General features: G+C 37.3%; 1 protein-coding gene and 1 long non-coding RNA gene across 7 annotated transcripts in view; one reads left to right on the top strand and one right to left on the bottom strand.

Annotated features, from left to right (window-relative positions):
- Positions 1-1478: 1478 nt before the first annotated feature.
- On the bottom strand, positions 1479-9864 carry LOC103876289. The gene is made up of 5 exons (XR_002516118.2): positions 9757-9864; positions 6316-6411; positions 6135-6204; positions 4506-4574; positions 1479-2544 (listed from the first exon to the last, which is right to left on the bottom strand). It is a non-coding gene; the product is annotated as an uncharacterized LOC103876289 (long non-coding RNA).
- A 97-nt stretch (positions 9865-9961) lies between these two features.
- The window catches only part of SLC38A11 (solute carrier family 38 member 11), a 59354-nt gene continuing 53528 nt past the window's right edge, over positions 9962-15787 (top strand). For 3 of the 6 annotated variants that reach the window (XM_021923679.2, XM_021923677.2, XM_021923674.2), the window contains exons 1-3: positions 10152-10332; positions 10734-10848; positions 12708-12782. In XM_021923679.2, the coding sequence (XP_021779371.2) occupies positions 10174-10332; positions 10734-10848; positions 12708-12782 (349 nt within the window). In that variant the 5' untranslated portion in view covers positions 10152-10173. Of the gene's footprint in view, positions 10333-10733; positions 10849-12707; positions 12783-15787 lie in introns of all 6 variants that reach the window. The other 3 variants (XM_021923675.2, XM_021923678.2, XM_021923676.2) reach the window with 3 other exon arrangements.

Raw genomic sequence — 15787 nt, 5'->3', positions numbered from 1 at the left:
TCGAAATATTCTGCTTGCATTAGTAAATGGAGATGAGCCAGGCTTTTCTCAGTCTCTTAGAAGCCCTAGAGGCAAATGAACATCATAATTTCATTAAATATTCTCCTGATGGTCCTTATTGCTGTCCACATGAAATTTACTGACACTTAACAACAAGGCTTTTTTGTTGCTAATTCCTGTTTGGATTGTTTCTTCCATTTGGAACATTTTTAATGAGCAGCAGTGACTGTGTGAATCACTATGCTAGGTTCAGTGGGAAAAAAAAATCTTCATCAACAGCAACATAAATGTGATCCTTTCCCACAATAAGCTTACCATTCCCACAGATATGACCATACTTAGCTACAGCATGCAATAAAGGATTGAGTGCTGTATTTTAGAAGTAAACAAAATTACCCAAGATCAGAAAGAAAGAGACTTAAGTCAGATTCAGAGATTTGGGGAAAGTTTGCCAACCTCATATTTCTACACTATGGGCAATATTGGCTCTGGCCACAAAGTCTTTTTGGTCCCTTTGCTCCCACTTCCTGATTTTAGCACCACTGCCCTTCTTTGTGGGGAAGAGTATTTCTGGCAAACATCATGTATAAGGCACTGCTGTAGCTGGGAGAGGATACACAGTCACAGTCATCCCTAATACTTCTACTGCCAAGGTTCCACCCCACTCTGTGCCCCAGGTTGCATGTTCTTTAGTTGTCACTGTCAAGTGTACTATCTTGCCAGAATCTGGTCTTCCCGGCCAACCTATCCAAAGGGTATACAATATCCTTTCTCCAGGCCAAATTGAACTGATACAGGGATGACATAATGCAAATGGAACTTCAATAAAACAAAAGAAGAAAAAAGATCAAAATCGGTAAATGAGCTCTTACTTATTCTAGTGTAACCTTCATAGATCACGTTGATTAAAAGATACTAAACGATACCCAGCCCCCAATTTTGGTTCTTCTACCTTGTCACTTTGGGTGTGTTTTGGGCATATTTATTAGTGAGTGATAAAAGCTGATACTATTTGAAGATAATCACAGTTTGCTTACCTACTGTCTTGTATCATGTTATTCATATTATAGCTGGCATGAATATGTTACAGAAAAGCAGTACCAATCCAGACCCCAAGAGTTATTGGATCTTGTGCAAGAAAGAATTCAGGGTGAGCCCATAGAGTAAAGAGAAAGCAAGTTGATTAAGAAAGTAAAGGAGTAAAAGAATGGCTACTCCTTAGAGCAGCCCTGAGGGCTGCTAATTGCCCATTTTTATGGTTATTTTTTGATGATATGCTAAACAATGTGTGGATTATTCATGCCTCCCCTTTTTAGACCATATAGGGTAACTTCCCAATGTTGCCATGGTATCTGTAAACTGTCAGGGCGCTGGTGGGAGTGCAGCAGTGAGGACAACCAGAGGTCACTCTCATGGCCATCTTGGTTTTAGTGGGTTTTGGCTGGCTTCTTTAATGCAACCTGTTTTATCAGTGAGGTCGTTATGATCTGTATCTTGTGCCAACCTCCTATTTCATCCTGTGACTTAGAATGCCTTTACTCTCTGGGAATGTAGCCCAGTAGGTCTCAGCCTCATTTTGCTCAGCCCCTATTAAAGATGGAGTTACTGTGGTTCAAACGCCTCTGACAAAATGACTAAGCTGTAACAGTCACCTCCTCCAGCTTCTGGAGCCAGGAAATGGTACATGATCTCACAAAGAAAATATTCTGAGCTGAAAAAAAGAAGGATCAAATTTCAGTTTGGATTTCCAGTAGAAATACTTTTTTCCACACAGACTTTAAAATTATATTCTCTATCACATATGCAGAGAATACAGGCAGTAAAGTGAAAGATGCTGAGAGTACACTCAAGTCAGTCAGAGCTTCAGTTTTGCTGGGTCAGTCCTCAAGTTAATGATCGAAGACTAAGAATTCTCTGTAGGTCCCAAAGTAAACCTTTGACGGTTAAGGTTATATGGATGAGACACTTAAGGATATATGGATGAGACCAACAACAGAGGATACAGAGAAGGATCCATACCACATTGGAGAGAGAGAGTATTATTCTAGATATGTTATCCAAGGTTTCTTAGCAGTTCATTAATGAGACTAAACTAAAAAAACCAGAATCCAATGATTTATAGCTTATTATATTTGCATGTAATTGTAAACCATATATACTTACCAATACAACATTTAATGAAGCACAAGGAACTCTCCTATTACTTCCATAAGAAATTCAGCTAAAGAACTTCTTTAGGTCCTGTTCTAGAGAAACATCTAGACGGAATGAAACCTTTTTGACTATTAGATCAGTCTTGGTACCCAGCGGAGGTGTATTAATCCAGGTCAGATTTGTCCGTAAATGATAGAATGCCCCAAGTAACAGCTATTTAGGCAAAACTGAAGTTTACTGCTTTCTCATATCACCATGAACACCCAGATCTGGAATATCTACCAGGGACCCAGACTCCCTCTGTCGTATTACTCAGGCATCTTCGACATGAAGTTTCCAACAGGTGGTTGCTTCAGAGAAAAACTCCAGCTTCAGCCATCTTCATTCATTCTGGCCAGTGAGAAGGAGCAAAAGAAAGGTAAGGCATTATTTTCCTTCTCATTAAGGACTTACAGTCCACCTGCATCTTCTTGGTCAAAATTAGCTGTATGACCACAACCAGTTACAAGTAAGGATGTACATTTCAGTTCTCTTTCCAGGTAGCCACAGTCAAGACCAAAATCAGAGTCTCTCTCAGGGTGGAGGAAGGAAAAATAAATGTTTAAAGCCAAATAGCAGTTTCTCTTGCAGTGACCAAAATTCCCTCTATCTTATATGATTTTGGCCTAACAAAGTGTTTTTCTGTTTGGATATATCAGCAGAAAACATCAATGAGAGCTTATTATGGGCCAAGCAAATAACTAAATACTTTAAAAATAGTATTATGGATTAAATTGTGTCTCCCTGAAAAGGTAAGTTGAAGTCCTAACCCCTACTACCTCAGAATGTGACCTTCTATGGAAACAGAGGTAGGTGCAGATGTAGTCAAGTTAAGGTGAGGCCATTAGGGTAGGCCCTAATATGATAGGTATCCTAATTTAAAAAATGGAGAGGATAATTTGAACTCAGATGCAGACAAGACATGCACAGAGGGAACAGTGTGCAGAGACACAGGGAAAATGCCATGTGAAGATGGAGGATTGTAGTGTTGCATCTGCAAGCCAACCACAAGAAGCTAGCAAGGATTCTCCCCTGTAGGTTTCAGAGGGAGCATGGCTCTGCTGATGCCTTGATTTGGGACTCCTAGCCTTCAGAACTGTGAGACAATAAATTTCAGTTGTTTTAAGTCACCCAGTTTATGATACTTTATTACGGCAGCTTTAGGAAACTAACAGAAGTCTAGGTCATCTCCAAAATTACTAGGTAGAAGAAATAAGTTCTACTGTTCTATCATGCTGTGGGGTGGCTATAGGTAACAATTTATTATCTATGTTCAAAAAGATAGAAGGGAGGATTTTGAATGCTCATAACACAAATAAGTGATAAATGAGGTGATGGATATCCTAATTATCCTGATGTGATCATTAAACATTGTATACATGTATCAAATATCACTCTGCCCCTCATAAATATGTACAATTATTATGAATAATTTAAAAAATAGGTTATCTCATTTAATTCCCACAACTACTGCTTTGAGAGAGGTGCTCTTAGTTTTCCCTTTTTACAAATAAGTACATTAAGGCTCAAAGAATACAGCAACTTGCCAAGATCTCTTGAACTTTGATTCAGACCCAGTTTTTTTTCTGATTCCAGAGCCTGAGCTCCCAATACACTATACTAACTAAATAACCCAAAGCACATGTCTTTAAAATCTGCATCCTTTCTCAACTTGAATACCACAAGAGATAAATGTGAAGTGTTAAGTACATATTAGGTGAGATTAGTACCCCATAGTTCCCACATCCTACCCCATAGGTCCCCCCATCCTACCCCATAGGTAGCATGATATTGTAACCTATCATCCAAACAGGGACACTTCTGAGAATGACAAAGATGCTTGATATAGTTTGGATGTATGTCCCCACCCAAATTTCATATTGAAATGTAATCCCCGTGTTGCAGGTGGTGCCTGGTGGGAGGTGATTGGATCATGGGGGCAGATATCTCATGAATGGTTTAGCACCATTCCCCATGGTACTGTCCTAGCCACAGTGAGTTCTCTTGAGGTCTGGTTGTTTAAAAGTGTATAGCAATTCTCTAGCTCTCTTGCTCCTGCTTTGCCTTCTGCCATGACCTTAAGCTTCCAGAGTCCTCCCCAGAAGCAGATACCAGTGTTATGCTTCCTGTACCTCCTGCAGAACCATGAGCCAATTAACCTCTTTTCTTTATAAATTACCCAGTCTCAGGTATTTCTTTATAGCAATGCAAGAATGGATTAATACAATGCTACTTATGATTACATTGGGACAGGAAGCCTAAATGAAAACTATCTTGGGCAAACCAGGGCTTACTCACACAGTAATACTTACTTTATTGCTCAGTGCCCCATCCACACTGACTCCTAACCAGAAATGTCACTGTAGCAGACTTGCAGAATTCTAATAATTACAGTTAGAAAACATGAAAATACCTTAATTAAGCAATAATAATAATAATATGGTACCACACAAATAAGGCATTATTTCATGAGTAATATATAGAACACATAAATTACAAAAATGATGTTTAAGGTGATTAATCCTAAAAAAGATATATTTTGATTATTTAGCTGAACATATTGGAGAAGACTTTCCGACAAATATTGAGAACTCCTACCTGTGGAAAATTTAAAAAGACAGAAGGTAAGGTCTATCTTGTTTGAAACGCTACATATTGGTGCTCTGTTTGTTACAGCAATGAAGCCAATAACCCAATACTGTAAGAGTGTCAAGCATCCGGTTTTTCACGGAAGAACAAAAGCACTCCTCTTACAGACTGATTTCTAGGGTTGAGGAAAAAGTCACTCTTTCCTAGAGATATGGATTGAAAGTTATTGTCTCTAGTCTCATCCAAATTTGGACTTTAATAATATCAGAAAGGAGTCAGATTAGACATCAGGAAGAGCTTTCTAAACTCGAATGTCTGCCAAGCTAGAGCCTTCTTTTATTATTTCTAAGAGAGCTAGGTACCCTTGGAAGTCACTTCGCCTGGACTGTAACCAAATAATAATGAAACATAATAATTCTACAAAGGCTTAGTATATGATCTACATAATTGTATAATTTGATAAAAAGCTCAAATTAGGACTCTCTATATTTGTGAAAGTCCAGTTCCCACAGCCTCTGTCTGGGGCTAAGACAGACTCAATAAAACTATTTTTGTGCATGTGAATATGCACTTCAACAAACTAAATACTGTATAATCTGACTAAACTGTAGGGTTCTAAAATGTTAACTCTGCTTACCTCTGCATGGGAGGATTGCCAGTGATTTTATGTGTCTGTCTCTTTCTTTGTTGAGTTTTCTCATTGAGAATATAATATTTTGAAATTATATTAAATATTTATGAAATTAAGAAAAAGTTCTTTTAAAAAGAGCATCAAAAATATGTATAGAATGAGCCTATATCAGTTATCTATTGGTGTATAACAAACAATGCCAAAACCTAGTGGCCTAAAAAAACAAATTATCTCACATTTTTGTTGGCCCCGTCTTTGGAAGCAGTTTGGTTAAGGGGTCCTTGCTAGGGTCTTTTTTGTTTTGAGACAGAGTCTCACTCTGTCACCCAGGGTGGAGTACAGTGGCACGATCTCTGCTCACTGCAACCTCTGCCTCTGGGTTCAGGTGATTCTCCTGTCTCAGCCTCCCAAGTAGCTGGGACTACAGGCATATGCCACCACACCCAGCTAATTTTTGTATTTTCAGTAGAGATGGGTATCACCATGTTGGCCAGGCTAATCTTGAACTCCTGACCTCAGCTGACCCGCCCGCCTCAGCCTCTCGAAGTGCTGGGATTACAGGCATAAGCCACCACACCTGGCTATTGCTAAGGTCTTTTATGAGGTTGCAGTTAGGATGCTGGCAGGGGCTGCAGTCATATGAAAACTTGATTGGGGCTGGAGGATCCCCTTTTAGTATATCTCACTCGCTTGGTATTGGCAAGAGGCTTTACTTCCTCACCATGTGAGCCTCGCTCCATAGGTGGTTTGAATTTCCCCATGACATAGCTGTTGGTTTCTCCCAGAGTGGTCTGAATGAGAACAAGGCAGAATTCACAATGACTTTCATGACTTAGTAACAGAATGTACACACATCACTTCTGTCATATGCTATTCATTAGAAGCAAGTCAGTAAGTCATACCTGCACTCAAAGGAAAGGGAATTAAGCTCCACTTCTTGAAGAGAGGATGTCAGAGAATTTGTGGATATATTTTAAGACCACCACGGAGCCTATCATCTACAAAAAGAAAAAAAGAACAACACATACATACAGAGACACATATAATATTAGGCTGGTGCAAAATATTAGGTTTTGTCATTACTGTAATGGCAAAAACTGCAATTATTTTGTACCAACCTGATATATTGAAAAAAATCTTTAAAATAAAGTTATCACTGGGAGTGGAAATAACTGAACATTTAAAATTTATCCTTTTCATTTTATTTTTACTTTTTAAAGAACAAAGATTTTTCTTTTGTAACTAAACAGAAAGGAAAGGTTTTGACAGAGATTTGTGGTCAATGTAGTGGTGAAAATAATTGTATTAATCAATAGATGAACTTGGTCAGATTCGGTATCTTTAGAATATTTATTTTTTCTGATTCATGAATAAGGTGTATCTCTCAATTTATTTAGGCCTTCTGTAATGTACCTTGATTGTTATCTTTTTTTTGAAGAGACTGTGTACATTTTTCTCTTTGGTTGGATTTATTTCTTAGTATTAGATATTCTCTGACACTATTATATACGTTTTAATTATAATATCTAGTTGTTTGCTGTTGCTGTAGAGAAATTAATATATTTTTAGTCTAATCTTATGCTAATAAGCTCTCTATATTCTCTATTTCTAATTTTTTTCTCTTAGATTATTTTGGATTTTTCTATACAAACAATTTTATCATGTAAAAATGATAACAGTTTTAATTTTAGCTTTCCAATTCTCATACCTCTGATTTCTCTTTTATTTCTTACTACTTTAGACTAGGAACTCCAACATCAAGTTAAATAAAAGTCACAAACATTGATTTTTTTCACTTCTGATTAAATAGGAATGCTTCCAAAATTTCCTTGTAATGAAAATATTTTCCTATAGTTTATCACTATCAGGAAGTTGTATTATATTTTTGATATACAAAGTTTTTTTAAATCAATAATTCAACATTTTCAAGTGTTTTTCCTGAATATAGTGAAATAATAACATGGTTTTTTCTTACCTGTTAATGTTGGAAATTATATTTATGAACTTTTTTGTTAATTAAGCCATCCTTTCATAGTTGGGCTATATTCAACTTTTTTATGATATTGTTAACTTTTTGTGAACAGATAGGTTCAACTTGCTAATAGTTTGCTTGGAATTTCTGCATCTATTTTTTTGAGTAAAATAGGGTTATAATTTTTGCTTCTCAATGCACTTGTATCAGGATTAAGATTACTAATATTAAAACTGTAACTTCACAGAATTAGAAAAAAATTTAAAAGAGAGAAGCTGGGAAAAGATACGTATAAAACATATAAATGACACAGGGTTGCCACCCCAAATATATAAATTATGCTTACAAATCAATAGAAAAAATTTACAACCAAAACCAAATGGGGGGAAAAAAAAAAAAGAAATTCACAAAAAGAACAATGGAAATATTTAACTAGTATGTAAAATATCTTCCATCTCAATGTAAATTAGGATAATACAAATTTATACAATAATTATACACCACTTAAAAATCCAGCAGAACAATGAAACTTAAAAAATAGATTAAGTAAATCCTGGTGTTGCAGACAATGTAGAAAAACAAGAATTTCAACTCTGTTGGTAGAAGTGAAATTCATGTTACCAATTTGCAAAGCAATTTAAAAATATTTAATGAAGGCCAGGCACAGTGGCTCACACCTGTAATCTCAACACTTTGGGAGGCTGAGGAGGGTGGATCACCTGAGATCAGGAGTTCAAGACCAGCCTGGCTAACATGGTGAAACCCCATCTCTACTAAAAATACAAAAACTTAGCCGAGCGTGGTGTGGGCACCTATATTCCCAGCTACTCCTGAGGCTGAAGCAAGATAATCACTTGAACCCGGGAGGCGGAGGTTGCAGTGACCAGAGGTCACACCATTGCTCTCCAGCCTGGGCAACAAAACTGAAACTCCGTCTGAAAAAGAAAAAAAAAAAACTAACGAAGATGAAAGTGCGCATGACCTACTATATAACACTTCTACATCTAGAGAAACTGTCACTTTTATGCTCCGTAAGAGTGTAAAATGAGAAACAACCTTACTATCTTTCAGTAGGGGGAAGGCTGACTTAACTGTCAGAAATAATGAAAAAAAAAAGCGTATCTGCATATATCTACATCATAGATGCTGAAAATAAAAATGCCAGTGGAAAAATAACATGTACAATATGGTACCATCTTCGTAAATGTTGAAAACACAAAAGCCAATGTTATATATTGTTTATGGCTATAAATGAACAGATTAAAATACAAAGCATGAATAGCAAAGATAACACTAACTTGATGAACCGATGACTCCGATGACTAGGGCTGAAGGTCTAGGGAAAGGAATGGAGAAGGTCAAGGGGGTTCCTATTGTGACATTATGTTTACTTTTACAATTTGAAGAAAATATGACAGCATGTTAACATTTGTTAATTTGATGGCAGAGTGTATATAAAGTTTATGTCTTTCGTTTTCCCACGGTTTTAATTTTTTTTCATAATTATAAGTAAATATGTATGAAACAGAACCTCTTTAATTAGGTACAGTTGGCCTCCACATCCCCAGTTCTGCATCCATGCCTTAAACCAATCCCAGATCAAAAATGTAGTTAGGGCTAGGATGGATGTGTCTATACTGAACACATAGGGACTTTTTTTCTTATTTCCTAGACAATACAGGATAACAACTAGTTAAATGGCATTTACATTGTATTAGGTGTTATAAATAATCTAGAGATGATTTAAAGTATGCTGGAGAATGTGCCTGGGTTACATGTAAATACTATGCCGTTTAGTATCAAGGACCTGAGCATTCCCGGATTTTCGTATCTGCAGGGGTCCCAGAACCAATCCCCTGTGGATATCAAGGGAAGGCAGAATTTGGTAAGTATGATGGCATATCACCGCTCTTACTGACCCTGAAACTGTTGTCTTATGCATTCTGTCTCCGATATTGAATACTCTCTGGACTTGTTGCTTCATCTGTAATGTATAGGTGGTCACTGAAGATTCCTTCTAGCTCAGACACTGTAGGTGCCATCCCTTTTCCAAACCCTTGTACTCCTCTTTCCCTCTTCAAGGTTCATTACCTGAATCCATTAACAATCCACCTTCATTTTCTCTATGGCTCCTTTTTCTAAAAAGTTACCAGAAAGCGTTTGACCAAAGCATGCTCAGTAGTCAAGTTTGCTAAAACCCTAGGAAAGTTTTTTGTTTTGCTATTCATTTTCTTATGAGTCTTTCCATTTCCATTTACAATAAAAGTCCCAAATTTTCACCCGTCGTCTCTGCCATTGAAAAGGTGTAGCAAGGAGGAGATGCTAATAGGGAAGATGTCCCACGGGCCCAAGGGTGCTTCTGCGCTCTTACCTGGGTTTCGGACCCAGCAAAGGCGCAGCTAATTTAGGAACGAGCTGCAACGAGGCGGTCATAACTCTGTGCAATCTAGGCAGGGCAGCGTGGGTGGAACAAGTTGTCCTCTGCAGCTTCGGGGAAGAGTAGCTCTCGCTGTTCTCTGAGGAAGGCGGGGGTGTGGAGGCGGGAGGCGGGGAGACAGGGCAGCCCGGATCAGAAACATCCTGCAGCATCTCCGCATCCGGAGGAAAACTATATTTGGGCGAACTCCGGTGGAAAAGCGCCCCAAGCTGTCACAGCCTAGAGATCTTGGGGCTGCAGCCCTCGCGGCCTGCCGACGGGGCAGAGGGCGCCGGTGGAACTGGCTCCCTGCAGCTCTGCGGCGGCGCGCGGACCTAGGCTGTGCGCAAGGTGGCGGGGAAGACTGGCGGGATGCGAGCCGGAACTCGGCCCCAGCATCTTCTACCTCCTCAGGACAACCGCGCAGCCATGGGCTACCAGAGGCAGGACCCTGTCATCCCACCGCAGGTAAAACTGGCGACTGGGCGTTCTGAAGCCAGTTTTCCGGAAATTTCATTCACCTTGCAACAGGTCAGGTCACCTACCTTCACCCGGGCTCTTGGTTTAGCACCGCGAAAAGTTCTCTGGGAGAAAAAGTTTTGCCTTAATCTGACTTTGTTTTTTTTTCCTTAGCAGGCAATTTAATTTCACACAATCACATCACCAAATTCCTAACAGATCCTGTACTTAGCAGCTGGGGCAGCTGTAATCTGGAAATTTTAGGATGGAGTTAGCCTACCAAGCTCTGTTGAATTACTAGCCATTATTGTTATTCTTTATTACTGTTATCCTGGCATTATTTTATTTTCATTAGTGACATTACTTATTATTACTAGAAATATCGTGCTAGTATCCTGCATTACATATTTGTTACTTTTCTAATTTTCTGAGCTAGTATTTACTTATAATTGCTATTTTATCTATTAAAATAGAGAGATCTAGATGACAGAGAAACCCTTGTTTCTGAACATGAGTATAAAGAGAAAACCTGTCAGTCTGCTGCTCTTTTTAATGTTGTCAACTCGATTATAGGATCTGGTATAATAGGTAAGTGTATTTTGTTTTGGTTTAAATTTTAAGTGAAAGGGCAAAATTTAAGACTCGCTATGCTGCTAGTGTTCATTAATTATTTTTAAAGAAAAAAAGACTTAAATAAGAAAATTGGTAATTTTCTTCCATAAAAGCCTTCCTTTTTTTCTAGTGTAACTGTATGTGTGCGTGTCTTTTATGCTGAAGATGGGGCTGTAATTCACACTGCTTCCACAGTTAAGAGCATCTTCCACATGTAGTAGATTAAGGTGAAACTGCATATGGGCGGTGGTGAATATTTTTTCTGTAGGCTGTGTGGTTGATTGTTAATGTTACCTAATGTATTTTTTTCCACTTACTGAAGGGTCCATCATTATCTGAATCATCTTTCTTTAACCTTATAGAAGTATAAAACTTCCAGATATTTGTAAATGTTAGAGGTGAAAAGTTTAATATGAAAACATACCAATCTTATGAAAAATTAAATTCATACATTCTTTACCTATCTATACAATGTTAAATTTTAAAGTACAAAATTATTACAATATATTAATTTTAAATATCATTTAGTCAACAATGCAAATTTGTTCATTGAAAATGCATATAATTTTCCTAGCAAAGGAGCCATAAAATCAGAATTAAAAGAAATAAATAGCTCAGATTTTCCCATTGTATTAGAAGCAAGGGAAATTGTCTGAAAAAAGTTAAAAGTGTATTGCATTATAGTAATAAAAGCAGCTATATTTTCAGTGGTTATTATTCTTTTTGGTACCTGAAAACATTCTATCTCAGAAAAGACAAGAAGAAAACAAAATCCTGCAAAATGCAATACTTTTTTGAGAATACAAGGTTTTATAAAGTTGTGACATTTTTGTCTCTGTCATCATCTTCTGAAAATTAAACATTTATCTGGATTGAGCTACTTTTCTTACTCTTGAGTTACTTTTACTTTTCACAAGTTAATATGGTTCCTGATTTTACATTTTTCTATGGATAGTCTTTTTTTTTTTTCTCCAAATGATACATAAAATGGCATTACCCGAGATAAAGTAGAAGGAAACAGGGACAAAGGCTTGTTTACAATTCTACCTCCATGTGCAATGAAGGTATGGGCAGCTGTACTTGGAAGAATTCTAGAGCTAATTCCTGATGTGAACATGCTAAGCTAAGCCATATGAGCAATGCTAAACAGTGCCACTGAATCCTGCTCAGCGGCTTGTTTTCTTTTCTTTAAGGGAAAACTTTTCAGAGAATAAAAATCTTGGCTGCAAATATTTTAACTGTGCTTGTTTTAGATATTTTATTGTCCATAATCTAAAGTTGCCCATTTTCCCCAAAATTACAAGAAATAATTAAACGTACCCTTGTCAGCATTATAAAAAAGACTTTCACCTTCTCATTTTTCTCTCATTTTTTTCCTACATAGTAGCCCCATTTTGACTCCAGAGTCTGTCTGTCTTAATATTCCATAACCCTTCTGTGCTCCTTATTATCCACTCTGCTTTCTTGGCTAGCAGGTAGGAAAGGATTTGAGGTAATGATTTTCCACATATTCCAGGGCTGTGTCACTCTTACCCTGAAGTAAACGTTATTTGTGTGAACTGGCATTTGTTTTTCATTTGCTGCTTTCTAATTCTTATCCCATCACCTCATAAACTTGTTCTCTTGACTTGTCCCTAAGCTAATAACATTTTATTCTGAAATAAGTATTAATGCCTAACATTTAATGTTAATACTGTCCTATGTGCAACTTACAAGTATGTCATATAAGTTTATAAATTGACTTTACCTATTATATGCAGAAATTGAAGGGGGGAGTTTCTGTATTTCTAGCTTTCTTGTTAATATGAGGGGTGGGGCATTTTATGTTTTTTCAGGATTGCCTTATTCAATGAAGCAAGCTGGGTTTCCTTTGGGAATATTGCTTTTATTCTGGGTTTCATATGTTACAGGTAAAATACTATATAATTTCTTATATCTGCAACTTCAATTGTGCAATAACTACACACACACACACACATGCTGCAACTGAATTTCCTAGTTAATTAGAAAGTGCATCAAAGAATCCTAAAGAATTTAAGCATTTATGCCTGAGGAGATTTACTTTTCCTACTAATCCTTTAAACAGATTAGAAAAAGTAGAAGAGCATTATATATTACCAAGCCTAAATCCTTTTCATGTGCCTTTTTCACTTTATGCAGAAAGGAGTAGATGGGGAAGTCATTTTAAAGCTTCATTAAGGCTAAGAGAGGACTGTGCTCTGAAAGTGCAGACAGCAGGACTTTGTGGGCAGGTGCATGTGAATGCACAACCTTATTCAGCTGTTGCTTGTAGAGGTAGAACTGAAGTTCTGGTGATCAACCAGCAGGGCTCATCAAGCCTCTCCACCTGGCTTATGCCTGCCCACACTCGCTGCCCGCTACTATCTTTAAATGCAGCAATAAGTTGCTTCTATATCACATCTTCTGTTCTGCTTCCGCTTCTTCATGTAAATAGTTCATTCACACCCACCTTTTGTCACTTTCCCATTTAAATGCAGGGTTTACAACTCATAATCATCTCCTCTTTTTGTTGTCCTTGTCCCCGCCCTGTCATCCCACCATCTCACCTTATGACAAACACAGCGTCTTTCCTCTGTCTTGGGATCACTGTGAAAGAGGTGGCAATGATCGAAAACAAGCACCACTCACAGGAGTTGCTGCTGTGGTGGATTAGATGCCCTTTTACCAGCTAGTGAGTGTTGCCCTGAGCCTCAAGGGGGTCTCCTTGCCTCCATGAGGGACCAATGTGCGGTACGGTTGGAGCTCCAGTGCTCCACCACCGCAGTACTTGCTGAGCTCTTTCCCCTGCCCTGTCCTCTCATTCCCCTTCTTCTGGAGTACTTCATCCACAGACCCCTTGCCCGGGAATGTCTGTCTCAGCTCTGCTTCTAGAGATCCTGCCAAGATGCCATCCCTCGTAAAACCTCAGGCTTCCAAGACCTGCCCAACACTCAGCTATTTTTTCTCAGGCTGACAAAGAGACAGTAAAGCATGAAATCGTTTTCAAATTCAAAGCTAGACAGGCATTGAACTCCCTGCCTTCTTCCTACCCCCCACCCTCAAGACCTAAACTGCTTCTAGTTATTACAGCTCTTTATTTATAACGTAAGCACCTATAATTCTGTGCTTATTAAGAGTTGCTAGTGTTTAAAAATTGCAATCTACTTATTGGGGCATTTATTACACTAAAAAAAAAAATTTGATTCAAGGATTTGTCCCTGTCATTCTTAAATTTCCTGTTTCCCATCAGCACTGACAAATAATCAATTTCCACTATAATCACCATCGTTTATTTAAATGCATTGTAAACATTTACACACATTGTAAACAGGCAGAAAAAATTTAAAAATATGCGGCATCCACGAGTTCAGGACTTGAAGAGAATGAACAGTATGCTAAAGCCAATCATATTATACATGAATAAATCATAATGTGAATAACTTTTTCAACTAATGCCATATATAAACCTATAACAATAACTGTGAGAAGTCCTTTGTAAATTCACATGTTGCAAATTTACTTATTAATGAAAATTACCAACTCATAAATTTACTTGCATGATCCAAATTCTTAAATAACTGATAAAGGATGACCACACAAAATTGAAAAAAATATATAGGCTGATTCATTTTTTTTTCTTAATTAGGTTTTTAAGAGCAAAATCTACATGTAGGGTATAATGTTGAATTTTTCTTTAGATTGGAGCTATAATTAATCAGTGGTTTGCCTCTAGAATTATTATTTTGCCTTTTAAGGCCACTAATGAGGTATGTTCAGTAAAACAAGTTTTTCTAAGTTCTGTTTTCATGTTTGTGAAATGCTGGGGAACAAAAAGAATTATGAAAATTTACAACAAATAATTCTAGTTTGCTTTAAGATTTTCAAATTTGTTGATTAATGTAAAATAATTTTTATTGTCTGAGCATACAAAATGATTTAAAAGAAAATTCCTCTGTTAAGTAACATAGATTAATTCATGAAGTTTTTAAAAAGTTGCATATAATATATTTAAAAGGAGATCAAAATATTATAGTAATTAATACTTAAGATATCTAAAACTGTTAAGGGAATGTATTTGTAGCCTGTATTTTATAAGCAGATGAAAGCATTTACATTTATTATTGACTAAATTCTTAACACATTCTTACCTTTAAGTGATCATTTTGAACTTTTATTAAATGCTCAGCGTTCTCATCCCAACCATACCCTTCTTCAACAAGCCTTCATACCATCTTTGAAATTGGCTGCCTCCTCTCTGTGACATAAGTATATAAATTGTATATAGATTACATAAGAATCAATGAGAATCAAGGAGGAGAATCAGTGCCAACTCTGTTGCCAGTAACTTCAGACCTTGGCTAAGCCATTGTAACCAACTGAAGTCTCAATTTTCTACTCCAAAAAAGTAAAACGTGAACATGTACCTCAAAAAGATTTCACATTATGGCTGCATTATTCTCAGCATCTAGCTCATTGATTCTCCTTCTTGGCCAGTGAGCTGCTGCTCAGTTTTCCTGCCTCCAGCATCTGTCTACTTTCTGATCAGTCCTCCATACTGCTGCAGATTATTTTTATAAAACCTCAGGCTGAACTCTGTAAACTCCCCTAATCAAAACATTCTGAGACTCTGTAAGGACAACAACAACAACAACAAAATATTGCATGTAAATTCCTTCATAGTTTGGCCATAGTCTGCATTTTTAGTCTCATTCCAATTATTCTAACTGCCCTCTCACTCTGTGACCAACAGTCACATGCAGACATTCTCAGCCATTCCAGAGAATTCTGTTACCCAGGGAGAGAATAAGCTTTCACACCGTCTTCCCATTGATAGTCCTCCTGCCTGACATTCCTTTTCTTCTCTACCTGGTGAAACCTTGTTCTTCCTTCAAGGTATTATTCAACTTTTTTGTGA

This window comes from Papio anubis, chromosome 10 (genome assembly GCF_008728515.1).
Source record: "Papio anubis isolate 15944 chromosome 10, Panubis1.0, whole genome shotgun sequence".
NCBI lineage: Eukaryota > Metazoa > Chordata > Mammalia > Primates > Cercopithecidae > Papio > Papio anubis.
The sequence above is the reverse complement of the archived record's forward strand: the minus strand, read 5'-3'. Positions and strand labels throughout refer to the sequence as shown.